Source organism: Lynx canadensis, chromosome F1, assembly GCF_007474595.2.
Source record: "Lynx canadensis isolate LIC74 chromosome F1, mLynCan4.pri.v2, whole genome shotgun sequence".
In the NCBI taxonomy this organism is placed as follows: domain Eukaryota; kingdom Metazoa; phylum Chordata; class Mammalia; order Carnivora; family Felidae; genus Lynx; species Lynx canadensis.
In genome coordinates this window covers 28,829,761-28,853,278 of record NC_044319.2, presented here as the reverse complement: position 1 = coordinate 28,853,278, position 23,518 = coordinate 28,829,761, and the positions used below count along the sequence as shown (strand labels likewise).

The 23,518-nt window shown below is 40.6% G+C and overlaps 1 protein-coding gene across 1 annotated transcript in view; it reads left to right on the top strand.

Annotated features, from left to right (window-relative positions):
• CENPF (centromere protein F) overlaps positions 1-23,518 on the top strand; it is a 60,899-nt gene that overhangs the window by 7,560 nt on the left and 29,821 nt on the right. Inside the window, exons 4-10 of the mRNA XM_030302696.2 lie at positions 1,380-1,501; positions 1,942-2,033; positions 3,858-4,149; positions 5,278-5,480; positions 14,066-14,191; positions 15,173-15,301; positions 18,849-18,971. Of these exons, the coding sequence (XP_030158556.1) occupies positions 1,380-1,501; positions 1,942-2,033; positions 3,858-4,149; positions 5,278-5,480; positions 14,066-14,191; positions 15,173-15,301; positions 18,849-18,971 (1,087 nt within the window). The remainder of the gene's footprint in view (positions 1-1,379; positions 1,502-1,941; positions 2,034-3,857; positions 4,150-5,277; positions 5,481-14,065; positions 14,192-15,172; positions 15,302-18,848; positions 18,972-23,518) is intronic.

Genomic DNA, 23,518 nt, shown 5'->3' with positions numbered 1-23,518 from the left:
TGATGGTGCAGAGCTAGTTTGGGATTCCCCCCCCCCCCCCTCTCTTTCTCAAAAAAATAAACTAAAAAATTTTTTTTCTTAAATTCATCTCTAGAATTGCGAAACTTGTTACACCTTTGGTAGTCTATAGATCTGGACTATTCCTTATGGTAGTGGCTAGCTACAGGTGGCTATTAAGCACTTGAAATGTGACTATTACAAATTGAGTAGTGCTGTAAGTATACAATGCACACCAAATTCTGAAGGTTTGGTACAAGGAAATGTAAAATAATAGTATTTTGTGTTAGTCAATAATTAGTATTGACTACAAGTTGAAGTGATAGTATGTTGAAAATACTGAGTTAAATATAAAACTAAGACTAAATTCATTTTTTCTTATTGCTCTTTTCATGTTAGTAGAACCTTTTCTACTGGATGGTGCTGTTACCTACCATAAGCTCAAATGTGATGATTTGATTTGCTGAGTAGTCCTTTTCAGTCCAGACATTGTTTCTTCCTTCTCAGATTGAGTTTGGAACTGGGTGGAGCCAGGGCACTGGGGCACTTTCTTTACTGCTTTCTTCACACCTTATATGTAGCCAACAGTCCACAAGAGACTGTCGCATGCATGTGAATAGCCATTCTATACGGTGTTCATTTCATTTCTTGTGTTGAGCTGAAATCACAAATGTTACAGATTTGCAAGATTTGAGTCTTCTATGCCCTTAGGCTGTCTGATCTGAAAGGCGTTCAGAACTTAAATGATAGTGATATTCTGTACATATATATAGTGTATAGCTTCCTATTTCTTTGTGACGGTTTCCAGCCCTGTCTTCTCTAGATGCACTACGTTAACTGGATTTTTGTGTCTATGTTTTTAAAGTGTCATAAAATTCATGGCAGGTATTTCTAAGGTTTTTGTAATGATTTCACATCACAAGTGATGTCATTCGGTTTCATGATTTGAGCTCATGCTTCGGCGACACCAGTTTCTTTCGATGTTTCTGACGTTCTGGGGTGTTTGGGGGGTTTGTTTGTTTGTTTGTTTTAATATTCCTATGTCTTTCTTTGGCTTAGGATACAAAATTTGCTCAGAATATATCCCCAGCCTCCCAACTCTGTTACCATAGTGGTTTTTACAGATCTTCATTATAGCCTTTATACCACTGAAATTCTTGGTTCATATTTCTGTTTCCCTGACCACACTGAGTGCCTTTGATGCCTGGGGCTGAGTCTGTCACATGAGTTAGTTCTTATTAAATGTCTGTTGGGTACATGAAGTGCTGAAGAATTCTTAGAGGGATGGGTTTTTTGTAAGTTTATCACTCTCTGGGAGCGTAGTGCTGGCCTTCTGTAGCATTTGCTCTGATGTGGCATCCTCTTGGGTCCTTTTCGAACAGGTGTAAATCTGAACTTGAAAGAAGCCACCAAGCCGCACAGTCTGCAGATGCCTCTCTGCATCCGTGCACTACACCACAAAAAATTTTTGCAACTCCGCTAACTCCAAGTCAACATTACAGTGGTAAGGATTTTTTCCCTTCATAGCTCTTTTATTGGGATTTTAATTTGGGCAAAGAAATCAATTAATTCATCTTTGAATTCAACTTTAATTTGAGCATAAAAAAAAAACTTTTTAATTTGGGCATTGCATGGGCAATATATCCATTTGTGTATCTGTTGAGCCATACTGAGCCACCAGGTAAGCCTTCAAACTTTTCATTTTATTATCCTGCAGTGTGTTTTAAAAGTAATTCAGGTTGAGAATATTCAAAGCACCTATGTGTCTATAATTTGATACTTGAGTAATTTGATCAGCGTCTGTTGTCCAAACCCAAATGTTCTGTTTGCTTCGTGTACCAAGCAAGATATTCACTTCTAGACTATTGTGATGATTGTTCATCTGTGAATTCCTTTATGAAATCAGTGGCCGAAGTCAAACTGTTTCTCATTGTCTTTGTTTAGGCTCCAAATACGAAGATCTAAAAGAAAAATATAATAAAGAAGTTGAAGAACGAAAAAGATTAGAGGCAGAGGTTAAAGCCTTGCAGGCTAAGGTAAGTTAATTATGGGCCTCACGATAGAGTATGTGGTTGAAGAAACAGTACTTTGATATACAGAAATACGAGGTTAGAGAAAAATCTGGTGTACGTAGAGCTCGACACATTTTTCTTACACTGAGAAGATAAAGTGCTGGCTCATTACGTTAGTTGTAATCACTGTTCGGTTTTAAAAACAAGTAGCAGTGAAAAAATAGAGTGGGGAGATCAGTTTATCCCTAGACATCAGATGTTCATCAAATTCTATAGAAACTGTAACCATATAATTATTTCCCTGTTAAGATCTAATGGTAAGGAGAGGGTAGGAGCAGAGTCATTCCAGACGCTCACTGTCTGGCTTTATCACCCGGAGGCCATTGCTTCATATTCATTCCTTATGGAATGTGGGGATTGCCACGGGGGACATGGGGTTTGAAGGTCATTATTTATGAAGTGTTTATTTCGAGGAGAATGTTATTAAGGTAATCTCCCCATTCCTGTTAAATAAGTTGCTGACCAGGGTATTAAATTCCATTTTGGTAAATAAACAGGTGGGCAAAGAGATTTAATGTCAACAAAAGAAACAAAATACAGGTATTAGAAACCCCTGCTTTTAGCTTAGGGACTGACCCCCAACATACCTGGTATCTGTAGAACTAACTTTACTGTCTCTGTTTGTGTGATGTTATTTGCTAAAAAAAGAAAAAAAGAAAAACAACAAAATTCCAGTTTTGCACCTCATGTTGCAAACTTATGTTTCTGCTAAACATAAGAACTCCGTGAGATGGGACAATTCAGCAAAGAGTTTAAGGGTGAATTTATAAGTAGATACCTTAAATGTTCAGGGCCAAAAGGTACCTGTTAGAGCTTTAACAATTTTAATTATTTTCCTGCCTCTAAGCCTTTTTTGGAGGTCATTAGGATTCTGATATATAGCAAAGGTATTGCTTCTCAAGATGAATAAAAATTCAACAGTAATTTTCTGGTTTGTCTTAGAAATATCATGTGCTTTGTTATCCGGTCCAGTCCAGTCATTGGTACCCATTCTTCTGACATTGATGCCCAGAGTTTTTTTGATGGAAGAATTCGAGTCTCTACAAACAGGAAACCTCTCCCTGTGGCAAGAAAAGCTTTTGTTATAAAGAATTTAATGCAGCATCTATGGCCATGTCTTGATATTTGTCAGAACAGAGGCAGAGAGAAGAACAAAAGAAGTAGATAAGGGGAATTAAGAGTACATTTGTTTGAGGAACACTAAGGAATATATAGAACGTTGAATCCTTGTACACCCGGAACTAATAAAACACTGTATTCTTGAATTAAAAAAAATTCAAAGCAGTAGCAAATCCACAAATGTGTAATATATAATATAAAACACCTGATATGTCATTTTTTTGGAGTGGTATGGTAGAAAGTGAGATTCTTGAAAGAGTTCTTTAGATTAATATTTAATTTTGATTCTCTTTGTGCAAAGCTACAGGGGGAAGCGACCAAGGACAGGCATAGGAAAACCAAATTTCAGAATTCAAATGGTAGTGAATACTCACTTGTATTTAATGGAGTATATGAGGGATGCAAAATAAATATAAAAGTGGAACCCATCTTAATAGATTGGAACTCAGATGGTAGTGGCTTAACCGTTTAATGCTAAAGTCTAACCATTAGAAAGTTCCCTCACTGGATATTGGCACTTAATGGTTCCCTTGACTTGATGAACATTCTTTGTTGGTACACAGGGGAAGTGTTAACTTCTTGGTATTTTGTCTTTATGTTCTATCTGAAAATGAATAGCATTGAATATTGAGAAGTCTAAAGGGCTCTAAAGAGTTTCTATCTTTACAGAAGGTGAGTCAGGCTATTCCTCAAAGTACAATGAACCACCGGGACATTGCACGGCATCAGACTTCATCATCCGTGTTCTCATGGCAACAAGAAAAGACCCCTAGTCAGCTTCCGTCGGGTGCACTGAAAACTCCAATTAGGAGAGATTTCTCTGCATCTCCTTTTTTTGGGGAACAAGAGATGACTCCAAGTAGATCAACTTTGCAAACAGGGAAAAGAGATGCGAGTAACAGTTTCTGTGATAATTCTAGCAATTCTCATCTTTTGGATCAATTAAAAGCCCAGAATCAAGGTAACTTTTTCAGCTAAATTAAGTTGAAAGGAAATTTTCCTAAGATCATTTCAGAGGTGATTCCAGATGTTTCTAGTCCTAAGAAGTGCTCATGTATTTCGTTGGACATGTTGGAAGTAAGCACCTCAGTCTGGTGATGGGAAATACTATTTTGGGTTAAAAGATACCACAATTTTTGAATATACTTTTATTTGTACTAAAAAGCTGGTGCCTTGAAGCCTTCAAAAGTAGGCTGAGTGGCTTTGTCTTTCCAGAAGTAGGGTCAGTAGGTTGATTTCAGTTGACCCTCCCCAGGCTTCTCATCTGACTTTCTTTTGTGGCCCCTGGAACAAGCCTGTGGTCGGCCCGGCTTTGGGCAGAGGTGAGGCGTGTGCTCTGCACTGCCAGGTAGTCCATATGGGAGCAAACCTGTAACCTTGGCCGTGGCTCCACGCTACAGCTGACAGCCAAGGGTACCAGGTGGTGTTTTGGAGTCTACTCTGCAGACCCTGATAATTTCCAGTGCTATGATATATTGAGAATCACCGTCAATGTTCACTGGTGAGAATTGTCCCACTGCCAGTGTCTTTGGAGCCAATATTGTGTGTATGTAGGGAAAAAAATGAAAAAAAAAATTATTGTTAATTTTGGCAGTATAGGAGGTTCATACTGTCTTGATCTTCACTGGAGGTAAAGCTACCAGAGAATATGGGAGTGTGATTTTTTTACTGCTTAGCACTCATTTGCATATGATATGAGCACAAAACAAATATTAGTTCGCCAGTATATAAAATCAAGTGGTAGTTTTAACGTAGGGTATTATATGGGATGCACTTTTTGCAGCCTCAGTTAGGTACTTTTCATGATTTTTAGAAAACCATTTTCTTTCCCAAGTTTCTCTGAAAACATCAGAAAATTTGTTTCCCCTGCTTCCTATGGGATATTAGAATACGAATGACAATAGAGACTAACCATTAAAATTAAATCCAATTAAAGTAGCTTCCATGTGTAACGTGAACCGATTGATATTTGTCCCACCAAAGGTTTCAGAGCAGAGTAATAACATAAATGACACCGTCTGAATTTAGATGTAAATTTTTGGTGAAAAATATATATTAATTAAAGTGTGGACTTTGTTTGTGGTTTAAGAGCTAAGGAGCAAGATTAGTGATTTGGAACTACGTCTGCAAGGACAAGAAAAAGAAACGAAAGGCCACGCAAGTAAATGTCAAGAACTCCAACTCCAACTGGAGAAAGCAAAAGTGGAATTAATGGAAAAAGAGAAAGTTTTGAATAAAAATAGGGATGAACTAGTGAGAATGACAGCACAGTACGACCAGGCATCAACCAAGGTACTGGACTTTTCATGAGTTCTTGAAAACCTACACTTGTCATATAATTCTTTGGAAATTTTTTTCATACACTTAAATTTCTGAAATAAATGTTGGTAACTAGCCTCATTAATACGTACTAGGCAGTATTGGTGCAATTGAACTAGTAAGTTCTTTTTAGAGCTGGGTAAGTGTGGGGTCCAATCTAGATGCACAATTTCTCAGCAAAGTGGCTTGGGCTAGTTGCTGATTTCTTTTCCATCTCAGAGGGTGCAGGAGAATAAAGGTTATGTATATACAGCACCTGACACATACAAGAGGCAGCTAAGCAATGGAGCTTTAAAGAGGTTTAGGAGGTACGATAGAATTTAATTGATCTGGGGCGCCTGCCTGGGTGGCTCAGTCAGTTAGCATCCAACTCTTGGTCTCGACTCAGGTCATGATCTTCTAGTTCGTGAGTTCAAGTACCACATTGGGCTCTGTGCTGACAGTGTGGAGCCTGCTTAGGATTCTCTCTCTCCCTCTCTCTCTGCCCCTTCTCTGCTTGCTCTCTCACTCTTTCTCTCAAAATAAATAAACTTTTTTAAAAAATTAAAAAAAAAAGAATTTAATTGATATACTTTTTTTTTTTTAATGTTTGTTTATTTTGAGAGAGAGAGAGAGAAAACGTGAGTAGGGGAGGGGCAGAGAAAGAGAGGGAGAGAGAGAATCCCAAGTAGGCTCTGCACCATCACCGTGCAGAGTCCAACCTTGAGATCATGACCTGAGCCGAAATCAAGAGCCAGATGCTTAACCGACTGAGCCACCTCGGTGCCCCTAATTGATCTACTTTTGGATCCAACATACATACTCCTGCAATTGAATCTCAAGGTTCCACTTAAGGCCAACTTTCTTAGCGTGTTTGAGGGTGTTTTGTTGTTGTGGTTGTTGCTTTGTCCCCAATCTATCAATAGTGTTTTATTTATTTATTTATTTATTTATTTATTTATTTATTTTTTTAAATTCGTTCATTCACGGATTCATTTGATTTGTTGTTGACTGCTTGTTGTACGTCAGACACTGTTCTGGACCTGGGGATGAAGCAGTGAGAAAATAGACAGAAAGCACTGCGTTTGGGAAGCTTCATCCTAATGCTGGATGTAACATAAATATAGAGTCACATAGATAATATGGTGAATGGTGACAAGTGTAGAGAAAAATGAATTCTCTTCTAGGACCAACTGATTATTTGGCGCTTCCTGAATCCAGTCTTTATCTGGGCCCAGCGTTTTGCTCACATTTGCCTTTCTGCCTGGCACACTCTCCTCTTGGAATACTCTTGACATGTTCCTCAGCCTGTATGCAACTTCCTTCATCTTTTAATGCAGTGAGATCTTTTCTCCTGGCATCCCCCTTAACACCCTTTTATTGTCGTTACCTGTGTCCTAGCCCTTTGGGTTCCCACACTTGGCTAATTGTCAGAATGACAGAGAAACTTGCAGAATTAATCCTGTTAGACCCATGTCTGATGTGGGCCCAAAGAATTTACTTTTAATAAACTCTCTAGATATTTCTAAGGCAGTAGGTAAGAACCTCTGTTGTAGGTAGACTTACATCTTCTGTTGGTCTCCTGAAGGCAGGTTCATTCGCCTTTTCTTTTTCTTTTCTTTTCTTTTCTTTTCTTTTCTTTTCTTTTCTTTTCTTTTCTTTTCTTTTCTTTTCTTTCCTTTCCTTTCCTTTTCCTTTTCTTTTCATTTATTTCTTTCTTTCAAAATTATTTAAAGGTAATTATAGATTCACATGTACTCGTATAGAATAATAGCTTGTTAATAAGGCGAGTTACATTGATCACTTTTCAAATATTTGAACGAACCTTGTATCCTTGGAATAAACCCTACATAGCCATGGTGTATAATTCTTTTTATACATTTCTGGATTTTACTTGCTAATAATTTGTGAGAATTTTAGTATTTATATTCATGAGGGATATTGGTCAGCTGTTTTCTATTTTTGTTCTGTCTTTCTCTGGTATTTGTATCAGAGATCATACTAGCTTCATAAAATGAACTGGGAAGTGTTCCCTCCTATTTTTTGGAAGAGATTATGTAGAATCGGTGTTATTTCTCTCTCTTAAGATATCCATGACTTGCAAAAAAAAAAGAAAGAATTGGTGTTATTTCTTTCTTTATATGTTTGGTAGAATTCTCCATGAAACCATCTGGGCCTGGAGATTTTTGGGGAGGAGTTTTAAAATTACAAATTTAATTTTAAAAATAGTTATATAGCTATTAAAATTATTTATTTCATATTTGATGAGTTGGGGTAGTTTGTGTTTTTAGAGGAAATGGTCCATTTTATCCAAATTTTTAAACTTATAAATTTAGTTATTTATAATATTTTCTTATCCTTTTGATGTTGGTAGGTCAGGTGATATTCTCTGATTCTTTTTTTGTTAATTTTTTTATTATTATTATGTTTATTTATTTTGAGAGAGAGAGACACACACACAGAATGCAAGTGGGGGGTGGGGACAGAGAGGGAGACAGAATCTGAAGTAGGCTCCAGGCTCTGAGCCATCAGCGCAGAGCCTGCTACGGGGCTCAAACACACGAGTGTGAGATCGCAACGTGAGCAAAGTCGGACGCTCAACCAACTGAGCCACCCAGGCACCCCTGATGTTCTCTGTTTCTGATAGTGGTGTCTTCTCTTGTTTTCTCTTTGTCAGTTTTGCTAGAGATATGTCAATTCTGTCAGTAACAACAATAAAATTTGTCAATTTGTTGATCTTTTATTGATCTTTCCAAAGAATCAGCTCTTTGGTTCATTTATTTTCTCTATTATTTTTCTTTTTTCAACTGTATTCATTTTTACTCTGGTATTTCCCTCTGCTTGCTTTAGGTTTATTTTGCTCTTATTTTTCTAGGTTGTTGAAGTAAGGAGCTTAGATTATTGATTTGAGGCTTTTCTTTTCCAGTGCAGGCATTTAATGCTATAAATTTCCCTCCATACTACCTCAACTGTGTCCTACAAATTTTGAGGTATTGTATTTTAATTTGTATTTAATTACAACGTATTTTTATTTTGTATTTTTAAAAGTTTTTTAAAGGTGTTTTTATGTTTATTTTTTGAGGGGGGAGGGGCAGAGAGAGAGGGAGACACAGAATCCGAAAAAGGCTCCAGCTCCGAGCTGTCAGCACAGAGCCCAATGTGGAGCTCAAACCCATGAACCGTGAGATCCTGATCTGAGCTGAAGTCAGACGCTTAACTGACTGAGCCACCCAGGCGCCCCACAATTCAGCATATTTTTAAAACATTTTCCTTGACACTTCCTCTTTGCTTCATGGATTACTTAGAAATACCTTGTTCAGCTTCCAAGTGGTTAGAGATTTTTTTTCTTTTTGTTATTGATTTCTAATTTGATTCCATTGTGTTCAGAGAAGATACTCTATGATTTCAGTTCTAAGTTTGTTGAGGCTTGTTTTATGGCCTAAGACAGTGGTCTATTTTGGTGTATGTTTCATGCAGTTGGGGGAAAAATATATATATTCTGTTGTTGGGTGGAGTGTTCTAAAATTATCCTTAGCCCCAAATCATCTGTTGGTTGATGGTGTTGTTGAATTCTTCCATATTTTTGTTGGTTTCCTGTCTATCAGTTGTTGAAAGAAGGATGGTGAAAGTCTTCCGTAATTGTTGACTTATCTATTTCTCCTGTCAGTTCTATCAGTTTTTGCTTCACATATCTTATAGCTCTGTTGTTTGGCGCATGCACATTTAGGATTGCTATGTCTTTGTGGACTGACCCTTACCAGTATAGAATAGCCCTCATTGTCTCTGGTAATTTTCTTTATTCTGAAGTCTACTCTTTCTGATATTAACGTAGCACTCTACCTTTCCTTTAATGTTTGCATGATGTATTTCTTTTTACTTTCAGCCTATCTTTTTATTATTATATTTGAGGTGAGTTTTGCAAAGACAGCGTATAGTTGGGTATATTTGTTTAAATCCACTCTTCCCACATCTGTGTTTTAATTAGCATATTTAAACCATTTACATTTAATGTAACCATTGATGTATCATGGCTTAAAACTGATATCTTATTTTTTGTTTTCTATTTCTTTTTCATTTTGTTGTTTCCTTTTTGCCTGTCTTCCTGTGGGTTACTTGAACATATTGTATAATTTCTAATACTTTTGGATGTATTTCTTTGTAGAGCTATAGTGACTGTTCCAGATATTACATTATATATACACACAATTTATCAGCCTATTGGTGTTGTCATTTAAGCAGCTCTAATGGATTACAGAAAATTTACTGCTCTTTTTATCCTTTTACCTTTGCGCATTTATAACACAATTTTCCTAAGTGTTTACCTACGTATAGAACCACATCAGACAGTGCTATATTTTTTGCTTTAACTGTCAAACATAACTTAGAAAACTGGAGAAGAGAAAGAAAGCCTATTATTTATACCAATGTTGTTGCTTACCTTGTTTTTCCTTCTTACCCAATTCCTTTCAAGTTTCCTTCTTTCATCATTTCCTTTTTGTTTAGAGAACTTCTTTTAACCGTGCTTTTAGGCCACACATTCTAGTTTTTCTTTTTGTTACTGCATCCTGGAAGTTATTTCTTCAGGATATACGGATTCTGGGTTGACAGTTCTTTTCTTTCAGCACCATCATGTTTTTCCCTTGGGTCCTAAAGTCCCTAGTTGCACAATCTTCTCTCCTCTTAGAGCTTTCTTTCATTTGTCCAGGGTTTTGAATTGTTCTCAACGGGAGGAATAGGGAAATGTACCTCTATTCTTACTGGAAGTGGTAGTCCAGGTTCATTTTTAGACATTCTCCTAGTGCAGTGCTTTGCAGAGATACTGTTGATAAATATTGATTCAGTGCGTGAGGATGCAGTGGAGGGTCAATGGGATCATGACCTACCTTGACCCATATATTTATTCACTTTGTGCAATCTGAGTTTATAGTCTTTGTCTCAAAGACTTGGATTTGAGCCCTGACTCTGCCACATCCCAGTTGTTTTGCTTTTGAGTTCTGAGCCTCCGCTGTCTAATCAATAAAATGGTGTTAATAATACCTGTGTCATAGGATTGTTGTAAAGAATGAGATAATTTTTAGGGGAGCCTGGGTGGTTCAGTCAGTTAAGCCTCCGACTTAGGCACAGATCATGATCTCCCAGTTTGTGGGTTCAAGCCCTGTGTCGGGCTCTGTGCTGACAGCTTGGAGCCTGGAGCCTACTTCAGATTCTGTGTCTCCCTCTCTCTCTGCCCCTCTCCTGCTCGTGCTCACTCTCTCTCTCTCTTCCTCTCTCTCTCTCAAAAATAAATAAACATAAAAAAATTTTTAAAAAATGAATGAGATAATTTTTATAAAGGCTTAGCCTAGTGTGTGGCACATGGTGAGTTTATAATAACATATTATTATTACATGGAGTTCCTTGTCAGTTAAGCTTCTTTTCAGTTGCCTGTCTGCCAACTCAGGCTTTCCTATATATCAGAATTATACCTACTCTATTATACTTTGTCTTACTGGTTTTGGTATGACAGGATCACTGAATCTTTGTTCTATCTAACGTATTTGGCAGGGTTTCTTCTTACCAGATCGTGAATTGAAACTTTTGACTAGGACAGTGCTCAGAACTTATCTCTGGCTTTCTATTAGAAAATTTCCTCCAGGCTCTTAAGACCCATTCATTCAATGCTTTCTGGCTTCCTTTTTTTCCAGTGAGCTACAAATCCACCTAGCTGAAAATTCAGTGTACCTTTCTCCCTCTTGCCTATTAGCATTGTATAACCTAGTCAAATGTGTTGCTATTCAAATTATGCTTGGTTTTTGCTCTTCCCTGGTCTACCATTAGAACTACCCAGTAAGTAAAATGGAGCTAATTCAATCAAAATCAATACCATGTTCTTTGAACCTATGCTGTGTCTAGTACACTTCTTTTCCAAGTATTTGCAATCTGTGTGAGGTACAAAGTTTGAGCTCAAGTAGAAATATTGAGGCTGGCAGCAACCCTGGAGTTCAGCACTCACATTTCACAGATGAAAGCTGAGGCCCCGGGGTCTTAAATGAGTGCCCAGGGTCACACACTGCATATTTTCAAGGATTTCAGCCCTGGGCACAATTTTAGAATATTACGGAACATTCGTGACACCTAGTGGTCAGCTACTATTACGTGGATTATGTGTCATCGATATCGGAATGTCATTAGAAAATTTTAAATAAGATCTAAGTATCTTCTAAACGCTTTTTTTTAACCTACTTCTGTAGTAAGAGTTGTTGATTCTGAGAGGGTAGTGGGATGTGTTGCAGTTTGAAGGAGGGCCAGCAGAGGGCACCAAGGGTTCATTCATCTCTGTCTTGCATGGGTTTTTTTCCCTAGCCACTGTCAACCACCAACATTGGGACCATCATTTGGGCAATGATTTTTATCGGAGTTGTTTCCTGCTGCATCCCCAGTGCCTAGCAGGGTGCTTGACATATAGTAGGCTCTCAATAAATATTTGTTGGATTCATATTTATTATCATCATCATCATCATCATTTTTTTTAAGTTTATTTGTTTTGAGAGAGACAGAGATAGTTTGAGCCAGGGAAGGGCAGAAAGAGAGAGAATGCCAAGCAGGCTTCGCGCTGCCAGCTGTGTGGCCCAATGCGGGGCTCAAACCCATGAACTGTGAGATCATGACCTTAGCTGAAATTAAGGCTCAGATGCTTTACTGACTAAGCCACCCAGGCACCCCCATATTTATTATTTTTATAAATACTTTCTATAATCTTCCTTGGGGATTTAAAGATGCAAGAACAGTAAAGATAGTGACAAAGGTGTCTTAATGTCTAAGGCAGTGGATTAATTTGTACCACTGGCTCAGTATTTTTCTTTTGAATTTGGTATATTTAAAGTTCTGATAGTTGCGGGGCGCCTGGGTGGCTCAGCCGGTTAAGCACCGACTTCGGCTCAGGTCATGATCTCACAGGTTCGTGAGTTCGAGCCCCACATCCGGGCTCTGTGCTGACAGCTCAGAGCCTGGAGCCTGCTTCAGATTCTGGGTCACCCTCTCTCTCTGCCCCTCCCCTATGTGCTTTCTCTCTCAAAAATAAACATTAAAAAAAAAAAATTTAAAGTTCTGATAGTTGCAAAATCATTTAGTCATTAATGACCAGCTTTGGTCCTTTCATCTTTGGTTAGTTAATAATTGGTGTCTGACTGGTCTTCTGGCAAAGTATTATGTCATGCTTTCTTTTCCTCCAATTTCTCTGTTAAATTTCTAATATTTCTAATAGTTCTTTTTTTTTTTTTTTTTTTTTTTTTTTTTTTTTAAATTTCTGAGAGAGGAGGGGAGGGTGACAGTGAGAGGGAGACACAGAATCCAAAGCAGGCTCCAGGCTCTGAGCTGTCAGCACAGAGCCTGATGTGGGGCTTGAACCCACGATTCGGGAGATCATGACCTGAGCCGAAGTCGGACGCTTAAGTGACTGAGTCACCCAGGCGCCCCATATATTTCTAATAGTTCTGGATGAGACTCTAATGAGTCTCAGAAAAATACTTTAGAAGAGATATTTGCCAAATACTGGCACATTTCTTTTAGACCAGGGAGTTCTCCCCCACCCATATGAAGTGTTCTTATTCTTCCCTGGAAATTTGGAGTTGTTTTGTAGGGCATTTTAGGGATTTGAACACCATGGGGAAGATTCAGAGGAACAAAACTTGATGATTTAAGACCATTTTATTCCAGTTTAATTTTAGAAGGGCATCCTAAGTTTTGATTTAGCCATCCTAAATTGGCTATGTACAAAGGCAAAAAGACTGTTCTTTGTGTTATTTATGGCAGCTTGGTTAAAAACAGTTGTGATATTCTCTGGAGTGCTGTGAACCTTCAGAATTTAAAATGGCACAGTGAGAGCATTGTGGAAAGAAGTATTTTAATATTTAAAGTTTCCCGCAAAATCTTATTATGCTTGAAACAGACTGTCATATGAAGGTGATGGGTACCCTCTGATTATTTTACAGCTTCTAAAAGACACAGGTCAACATCATTGCATTTGAACCTCTCATTTCCATGCAACAATGTTAGATGAATCTTTATTCAGACACACGTATTTCTTCTTTCATAGTTCAAATTATGGAGTATTTATTTAAATGGTCTAATACTTTACATCCTCTCTAATATTTCCCAAATACAAGCATTATGTGTGCTAACATAAATATAGTGGTTTTCGTAATTGCTGATCATTTCATTATTTTTTAAATTATTTTTTTAACGTTTATTCATTTTTGAGAGACAAAGAAAGACAGAGTGTAAGTGGGGGTGGGGCAGAGAGAGAGGGAGACACGGAATCTGAAACAGGCTCCAGGCTCCGAGCTGTCAGCACAGAGCCTGACGTGGGACTTGAACCTGTGAACCACGAGATCGTGACCTGAGCAGCAGTCGGACGCTTTACGAACCGAGCCACCCAGGCACCCCTTTGCTGATCATTTTAATCCCAACTTTTTATGACACAAAATCTCAAAACACAAAGATGAACTTGAACCAGATCTCAGGACTCACTTTTCTAAAATTCCAAATATTTGCTTCTTGCCTCGGATCCTTGTGTAGTGACCATTTTTATTTGTTGTTAGTGTGCTGCGTTGGAACAAAAACTGAGGAGATTGTCTGAAGATTTGAGCTGTCAGCGACAAAATGCAGACAGTGCCAGGTGTTCTCTGGAACAGAAAATCAAGGAGAAAGAAAAGGAGTTTCAAGAGGTAAGTAAGGTAAATGGATTCACCAGGAGTTTGCCCAGAAGGCCCTTGTTGGGCATTTCAGTTTCATCATCTGAAAAGAGGAGCCGTTTGTCGTCACTTGGGGTGTTCCGTGAGAGAGGAACGGCTTTGTGAGGAAAAGATTCCCCTGTTTTCTTTCACACTTCCATCTTTCGGTTTTCGATGGGAGAAGGGACTCGCTAACCAGCATGTTCCTTTTCATCCGTGTCCTCTGATTTGTTTGCGATTTGATACCAAGTAGGAAAGGATCATCTCTCGTCTTTCAAACACCCTCAGTTGTGAAGGGAGTTGTATCCTATTCTCCACCTGTTTCTAAAGCCCGTGGGTTGGCAAATATATTCGAAAGGTAGCTGATGTACTGGGGAAAGAAATTCCAGAAGTATTACTGCCAGGGGCAAGTGAGTTGGCCTGGCGGAGCGTATCGTATGGACTGAGGCTCTCTAACCTTTCAGTAAGAGCCTGGAAGAGTAAGAGCCTGGAAATGGTAATCTGGTATCCTGATGCGGTTATCAGAGTTCACTGGTGGCATTTCCTTGCTGTCGTTCTCAATTGCAAGTGATGCTGTAGTGTTTGAGATCTTAAGCCCCAGTTTTGAGCGCCTTAGATTTCCTAGCTGAGGTGTGACTGTGACAGCTCAGCTCTCCTCTCTTTTGCCCCCTGGGCTTGTGGAAACAGAGATGAGGAACGTAAGATTGGGGATGGGACGGAAGCCGGCTAGCTTCCACGTGGTCAGCTGGCGGATTTCTTCCCCTTTCCCCCCCACCCCGAGGCCTGCGTCCCATCACCGGGACCCACACTCGATGGGTTATGTTTATCATGAGGTGAGTGGTCAGCCTGGGTCCCTGTTGTGCGCTGCTCTTTCAGCGTGGCATGGCCTGCAGGAGGTTGGCGGCTCACCCCGGAGTCTCCTCGTTAACCGGCGTCCGTCCAACTGATGCACGTCGCGTGTCTTTGGTGTTTCAGGAGCTCGGCCGTCAACAGCGCACCTGCCAAGCGCTGGACCAGGAGTGCACGCAGATGAAAGCCAGACTCACACAGGAGTTACAGCAGGCCAAGAACACTCACAATATCCTGCAGGCTGACCTGGATAAAGTAGGCAGCTGGCTTACCTCTCTCCTCACTTGTTCCCCCTTTTCCTTGTTGGTGCGTTTTCTGTCTCACGGCTGACATTCTGATGCTTCCAAAGAAAAGCTGCCTTCCTTATCAAAGAAGAAAGCAAACTGAATCCTTCTGGGTCTGCGCTTCCTCATTTACAGAAGGAGGGGAGTGAGTGAGGATCTCAGATCTGAAGGTCTGGGGAGGGGTGTGATATTCCTGTGTATTGGGGTCATATCACCAGGTGGGAGCTGCCCGGAGTAATTCACGTCCTGCAAATAGTCAAAGCGCTGAAAACTATAATCCATTGACTTATTTGTTTATTGCGGGGGGGGGGGGGGGGGGAGATTGAGAGGAGGAGCAGAGAGAGAGAGAGAGAGAGAGAGAGAGAGAGAGAGAGAATCCCAAGCAGGCTCCTCACTGTCAGTACAGAGCCCAGTGCGGGGCTTGATCTCATGAACTGGGAGATCCTGACCTGACCTGAGCTGAGATCAAGAGTCGGATATTTAACCAACTGCGCCCCCCCCCCCCCCCCCCCCCCGGGCACCCCAGCAGTGAGTGTTTTAAAGTGTAAGTCAGGTTATGGGACTCCCCTACTCACAGCTATAGCTACTTCCCACCTCTCTTATAGTAGGAGCTCATCCTTCCAAGGGTCTGCAGGACCCTGGTGGCCCTTCCAGCACCTCGCTTATTGGCCTCCTTGCTATTGGTAGAACACGCTCAGCATCTTCAGGGAGGTGCTGTGTCCAGATGGATCTGTAGGGCACCTTCACTGGCTTGAGCTTTCTGCTCTCATGTCGCTTTATCCATGACATCTACCCTGGTCACTACATAGATCCCTATCCTCAAATACTTTCTGTTTCCTTTACCTTGCTTAAGTTTTCTCCATAGGGCATATCATCTGTTGTATAATACAGCTATTTCATTTGTGTTTTTTTTTTTAATGATTGTTTATTAGAGAGAGACAGAGAGACAGAGAGACAGAGTGCAAGTGGGGGAGGGGCAGAGAGAGAAGGAGACACAGAATCCGAAGCAGGCTCCAGGCTCTGAGCTGTTGGCACAGAGCCCGGCATGGGGCTCGAACTCACAAACCGCGAGATCATGACCTGAGCCGGAGTTGGACGTTTAACTGACTGAGCCACCCAAGAACCCCTCTTTGTTTCTTTTTATGCTTTGTTCCTTCTATCACTCAAATCTTTCCATGAGGACAGGCTTTCGCCTGTTTAGTTCCCTGCTCTACCTATAAACACAAGCACCGAATCCCATAGCTTGAAAACAGCACAACAGATGGATTATAGTCCTTCGCTCTTTTCTTCACTTGACCCATATAGCTTGACAGGGTGACACATTGTGGAGTTTACTGTGAATATGTCAGAGATTCATCTCTTTACTTTCTTAGTGCTTGCTTCTTTGTTTATTTTTAAAATTAAGGCTTTACCATTCAAGTAGAGTCTCATTTTATGGGAAATACAGGTTAACTCTCAAGTTCAGGATATAACCAAGTGGGACGAGTTGCCCTCTCTTCGTAGAGGAGCCAGAGACGGGGAAGCAGCTGGAATGGGGAGAGGTAACCATCACTGTCATGTGTTATGTACTAATTAGGGGTTCTCTGATGTGCTCATAATCCTCTCTCTATCCAGCTATCCAAGGTTGGTAGAAAATAAAAATCCTCCTTTCCCAGGATAACTATTAAAGGGTTTCCTTCAAGACCCTTTAAAAAAAAGTCCTTTTGGAGCACCTGGGTGGCTCAGTCAGTTAAGTGTCCGACTCTTGATCTCAGCTCAGGTCTTGATCTCAGAGTCATATGAGTTCAAGCCCCACATTGGGCTCCATGCTAGGCTTTTTATTTTTTATTATTTTTTTCTTTTTTGGGTTTTTTTGTTTTGTTTTGTTTTTTGAAGAGGTCTATGAGTCTATAAGAAAGGACCAGTTTTATTTTTGTTTCAAATGCACCATTCTGTTGGTAGTGTCTGAGCCTTGCTTTTATTGGATGTTTTCTAGTTTAATTATTCTACAGGTGGATGTTGAGGTTGTCAACGTTATCTTGTTCGTTGTAGCCCTGGGAATGGCATTACTGGGTAACATGCATGTTTCTGTAGGACACCTTTCCACGTGTGAAATTGGTGGTCTCAAGGACAGATGTATTCTCCCTTGTAATCGATTCTGACAAATTGCTCTCCAAGAAATTGTAATTTACCTTCTCACCCAGTGTGAGAGGTCCTATTTTTTCTCATCCTTGGAGATAATCCTGTTTTTAAAAATATTGTCAACTAAGAAGTGAAAAAGTCATCTTAATCGTTGTTTCGATTCATTCTTCCTTGATTACTGCTGAGGATGTTTCTTTCAGAAGTTGATATATGTTTGTATTTTTTTGCATAAAACTGTCTACTTCTATTATTCACTCCTTTAAAAAATTGGTTTACCTTTTTCTAAATGGAACCAAAGATGTGCTCTATTTGTTGTATTATGGAAATGCATTTTTTTAATGTTTATTTATTTTTTATTTTTGAGAGAGAAAGTGTGGGGGAGGAGCAGACAGAGAGGGAGACAGTATCTGAAGCAGGCTCTGTGCTGACAGCAGAGAGCCTGACAAGGGGCTCAAACTCATGAACTGTGATACCATGACCTGAGTTAAAGTTGGATGCTCAACCGACTAAGCCACCGAGGCACCCCTGGATATAGAATCTTAAATCTGTTATATAGCAAATACTTATTCCCAGTCTATTTCATAGCAAATACATTCTCCCAGTGTGTTTCTTTTCCTTTCTTTTTTTTTTTTTTTTTTTAAGTTTTTATTTATTTTGAGAGAGAGAGAGAGAACAAACAAGCTGGGGAGGGGCACAGAGAGAGGGAGAAAAAGAATCCTAAGCAGACTCTGCACTAACAGCTCAGACCCCGATGTGGGGCTCAAACTCACAAATGGTTAGATTATGACCTGAGCCGAAATCAAGAGTCTGATGCTTAACTGACTGAGCCACCCAGGCACCCACTTCTGGTCTGTTTCTTATCTCAACTTTTCTTTTTTTGGTTGTTTATTACTATTTCATTGTTTCTTTCTTTTTTTTTTTTTTTTGTAGTTAAATTTTTTTTTTCTCTTTTGCTTTCTCTCCAAACCCAGCCCTTTTTGATCTCCTCTATGCTGTCACCCACAGTGCTCTGATGGTATTTTAAGTTAAACTTCTAATGCTGTATTTAGCTGTGACATATATTGTTTCTCACCCAAAATCGATGGCATCAGTTCTCATGTCCCATGACCATTTTACTTAAGAAGAAATAATTTAGGGGCCCCTGGGCGGCTCAGTTGGATAAGTGTCCAGCTTTGGCCAAGGTCATGATCTCAAGTTTCATGAGTTCAAGCCCCACATTGGGCTCGCTCCACTTTAGATCCCCTGTCCCCCTCCTTCTGCCCCTCTCCTGCTTGCACGTGCGCTCGCTCGCTCTCTCTCTCTCAAAAATAAATAAATGTTAAAAAAAGAAGAAGAAATAATATATTTACAAAGTAAAGCACATAAAAATTAAACCTTACCTTGTCTGCTTTTTACAGGTCACATCAGTAAAGCACCAGCTAGAAAAAAATTTGGAAGAGTTCAAGCAAAAGTTCTGCAGAACCGAACAGGCATTGCAGGCGAGTCAGATGCAGGAAAATGAGCTGAGGAGAAGCAGTGAAGTAAGTGAGGCGTAGATGAGTATTTATCAACTTTTCTAAGTGGAAAGAAACAAAACTGGTGATGGGATGGATCATGTAGATCCCCTTTCCAAGGGTTGGCTTTTGAGCCTCTTAAAAACTTTGTGGAAAGTCCTAGGTTTAAACAAAAGCAACGACAGATGAGGGATTTCTAGATTTAAAATTCTTGCAAAAACAGGTAATCATCAGTTGTTGCCCCAACTTCCAGAGTCACGTTGGGCATGTGCAAGACTGTCAGTGTCTTTCTTGGGAAATTCATTCTTGTTACACAAAATGGTGGATGAAGTTTCTCCAGTGGTGTGGATACGAGGAGAGCACACTGATGATGTGGGATTTTACTCGTACTGACTTTAATTTGGCTTTTCTATTTGGTGGTCTGGAGTTTATCTTAAAGGGTTCATTTGAGAACCATTTAGGGACAGTTAATAGATGGAAACAACTTGAATAGAGCCATAAATCAGCACAAAGAAGCATAGCAGAACAGTAGAAGTTTCTTTTCTATCAAATAATGTCACAGGAAAGCATTTTTCCCACTTCTTTAAATCTTTTGCGATCACTTTTTAGACTAAAGATTTTTTTTAGAAAGAGTTTTTTTATTAATATTTTTGATGTTTACTTTTGACAGAGAGAGAGAGAGAGAGAGAGAGTAGGGGAGGGGCAGAGCGAGAGGGAGACATAGAATCTGAAACAGGCTCCAGGCTCTGAGCTGTCAGCAAAGAGCCTGACACAGGGCTCGAACTTGGGAATGGCAAGATCGTGACCCAAGCTGAAGTCGAACAAATGCTTGACCGACCGAGCCACCCAGGAGCCCCTTTTTCAGAAAGAATTCTGCATAAAGGATATTTATTTATGCAGATGAGGAAACTCTAAATGTATTCATCCCCACAGCTTGGAACAGTGTATCATGGTTGTGAAATCAGAACATCTGTCAGTAGCAGAGAGGTGATTGTTAAAGCAGGCGGCCTCAGAGGGGTAATGCTGTTGGGGACAGGAGGCCCCGGCTCCAGCAGCCCAAGTGGAAGAAAACTTGATGTCAGATGATGCTTTCATCAGAGAACGATTTCAAATGGAAGTGTTTGTTTCAGCAAAACAAATGTTTGCCTTTTGGCCAGTGGGGACCAACCAACAGATGCTTCTGCTAACATTTCCACAGGCAGACTGGCACCGAACCCTTCCCCCTGTGAGCTTTCCTTCCAGCCAGAAACTCTCCCGCGACTCCACTGGCTGCCTGGTGGAAACATTTTGTAAAAGCAATCGTCTGGTTAAGAGGGTCCAAACACTGTTCTCTTGGCCAAGGCGCGGTGGAGGGCTGGACACTGTCTTGCAGGTGTTTCAGAAGACATGTGGAGACCCCCACAGCTGTAGAGCTGTCCACCGTGCACTCTGGCCTGTGCGGTTAAATGCATTTCACGTTGCACCTAGATTTCCTCGATTTTGGTTGTCCAGTGCGAGTGCCTAGCACAGGGCTAGGGGATGCATGTCGTATTTGCCTTAATTTACGTTTGTGGGTATGTCTTCTTTTGAGGATGATATCAAGAATGCAAAGGGTTTAGCTATCTCTTGCACTTTGCTTTGGGATTGGCATTAGAAAAGTGACTTACCCAGTAAGAGTGGCACTATAACTTAGTAGCAGAACGATAGCTTTAGAGTCAGGAAGATCTGGGACTGCATCGTTTTCTGCCACTTCCCTGCTCTGTGACCTTAGGACAGCGACCTAGCCTTTCTGAGTCTGACTTTGCTCATCTGCATGTAGGGAGGACTAAATAATACCCTTTCCTTTTCCAAGCTGTATTAATGATTGAATTTTGGATGGAAAGTGCTTAGATGGTCAACGGCTGTGACCGTCTGATGTGCCCACTGTTTGCTCTCACCTGTAGGCACAGAAAGTGATGAGCAAGGGACAGTGCATTTGAGATTTCTCACATTAAACATATTGCCCGTCCTGTTCCTCTAGCACTCTGGTAGCTTTTTCGGTATCGAACTCTAAGTAAGTGCAAACACACCTCGCATGCTTAGAGGTTTTGGGTGCTGAGATAATGTGACAGTTGTACTGAAATTTTCCTTGTCTACATTTAGTAAACAGACATGCTGCTCACAATGAGAAGATATCAGTAGAGAAATGTGATTAAATGGCCCGATCAATGGCCAAATTCAGATCTAGTGTCAATGTGAAAGGAGGCTTTGGGTAAGCTCCTCATCCCACACCCCAAGGCCAGCCTGCTAGCACTGGGGTGAGGCAATAAAATAGCATTGTTCGGTAACCAGGATGAGGGATCACTTGTCTAGGGACCTTCCTGAGCACGGGGATCTGTATGACATCGGTTCTCGAAGGAGCTTGGTCTGGCAGACAAGAATGGTGAGGTGGGAAGGGCAAAGAACATCCTCTGCATCCATCCCCGGTTCATGGTATAGACGTCACCGCAGCAGGGGACATGTTAAGCTCCATTCATGGATGGGATCATGAAATGCCACACAGTAACTGAAATTTGTTTTGTCTGGCCCTGGGAAACGATGCTTCCCTTGCTGCTCCTAAAACTGAAGTTGATCTGGGTGGAATTGCTTGCTAAGCTCTAATGCTGGCTTGTGGTTATAGGGATTTGTGTTGTGTTTTTCTAGACTAGTGCCCAATTTTGCAAATCATTTGAGGACATAAGAGATGCCTAGGAGAATACATCCTTGTATGCCGAACTCATTGTTGATAATGAGCTACCCAATCAAGTCTTAAGTGGCTGTGGCCTCACAGAAAACTAATTGCTGATGGATGGCAGCCTACAGAGCCATTTTCAGATGTTCATTTTCCAAATTTGGGCCTTTTGAAATTCTTGGGTTGGTCATAGCCATAGTATTATAAGCCTGCTGGGTCCCAGGATTGGCTGAACATTTTGTTAGAAACAAATATTTACGGAGCTAATGCCAGAAGAGAGAAAGACATGTTAATCTTTCCATTGAGCTTACTATTCATTTAAATGCCCCCAGTTATGGACAGAGATAGATAGAGACCAACAGATACATGAACATCCAGTTGCCCCCTTCCTTCTCTTTTCTCCTTCTATTTACCTTGCTTCCTTCTATTGGGGATGCCCCCAGCTTTGCACACAGCGTCTTCGCAGCTTTCTTGCCCCACCTCTAGGTGCGGATGCCAGTCGACTTGATTACTTTTTTAGGGTAAGCAAATATTTCATAAGCTGCCCAATAAAAATGCGAGGTCAACCCAGGTGGCGAAACTCTAGTTACTCTTTTTTTTTTTTTAATTTTTTAAAGTTTGTTTATTTTTGAGAGAGAGACAGAGAGGGGGAGGGGCAGGGTGAGAGAGGGAGAGAGAGAGAATGTCAAGCAGGCTCCATGCTGTCAACGCAGTGCCCGATGTGGGGCTCGAACTCACAAACCATGAGAACCTGACCTGAGCCAAAACCGAGTCAGACGCCTAACCGACTGAGCCACTCAGGCGCCCCAAAACTCTAGTTACTCTTTTACGTTGAACTGATTCAGCTAATCTTAGCATGGATCTTGCAGATCTAGCTGCTGTCAAATTTGGGGAAGAAATGCTAATAATAATGCTCCATTACCCTTGTTAAAGTGCTTTAAGGTAGTTTTCCTGTCACATCTGTGATCTCACTTGAGTGGTGATTATTCTGAGCCCGGAGAGCAAACAAGCGACGATAATTTCTGTAGTTTAACGATGCTCGTTCAAGTCCTCGACACCCGTGCACCTTCACGGTCACTCTTGACAGAATTTAACACTGACTGGTGCAAGTGTTAGCCTCTCTGTCTTGAGATCAGTCGGAGCCTCCCATCAGCCCTGATTGATCTCTTAATTTGATAGAGCGTCCATTTAACTCATGGAAGGGAGGCAGGATTGGGGCAAGGGAGCCAGAGGAGCATAACTACAACAGGCTCTGTCTTGTTCTGAAGATGAAATGAACATATATGCACGAACACAGCAGCTGCCAGCAAGTTTTCAAGTACTCTCCACTAGCCAGATTCTCCCTCTTCTTGCATTTGGCTTTGCTGCCTAGGTACCCATCTGCTGGTAGTAACCAGGCTGATAATTGAAGGCAACTTTCCAACACAGCCTTGCCAAGACCATCTGTTTTCTAACAGTGCTGTTGGGTTTTGGAAGATGGGTCTTAATTGTTTCTTTAAGATTCAAAAATTCCCCTTTCTTCTCAGAGGGGTATTTTTGAAGTGCAATTTTTTAAAAAAAAAAAAGGTAGCCTTATGAAATGGTTTTCCCCCTAAGGATGTGAGGCACTTGATTCCGTCGGTTTTTAACAATCTATGCCGATTCCCTGCAGTCCAGAGGGTGGCATATAATACAGGTGGAGATACTTACCAGCGATGCAGTCACTGACAGTTGAAAAACAGATTGAAGAACATGAACAGAGGATTTATTATGTTGACGCACAAGTCTTACGTGGTTGATAAGCAGTAGCGGTTTTATTTGGCATACAAATAAATGATGCTTGTTTTTAAGATTCAAAAATAGGGGGCGCCTGGGTGGCTCAGTCTGTTAAGCATCCGACTTCGGT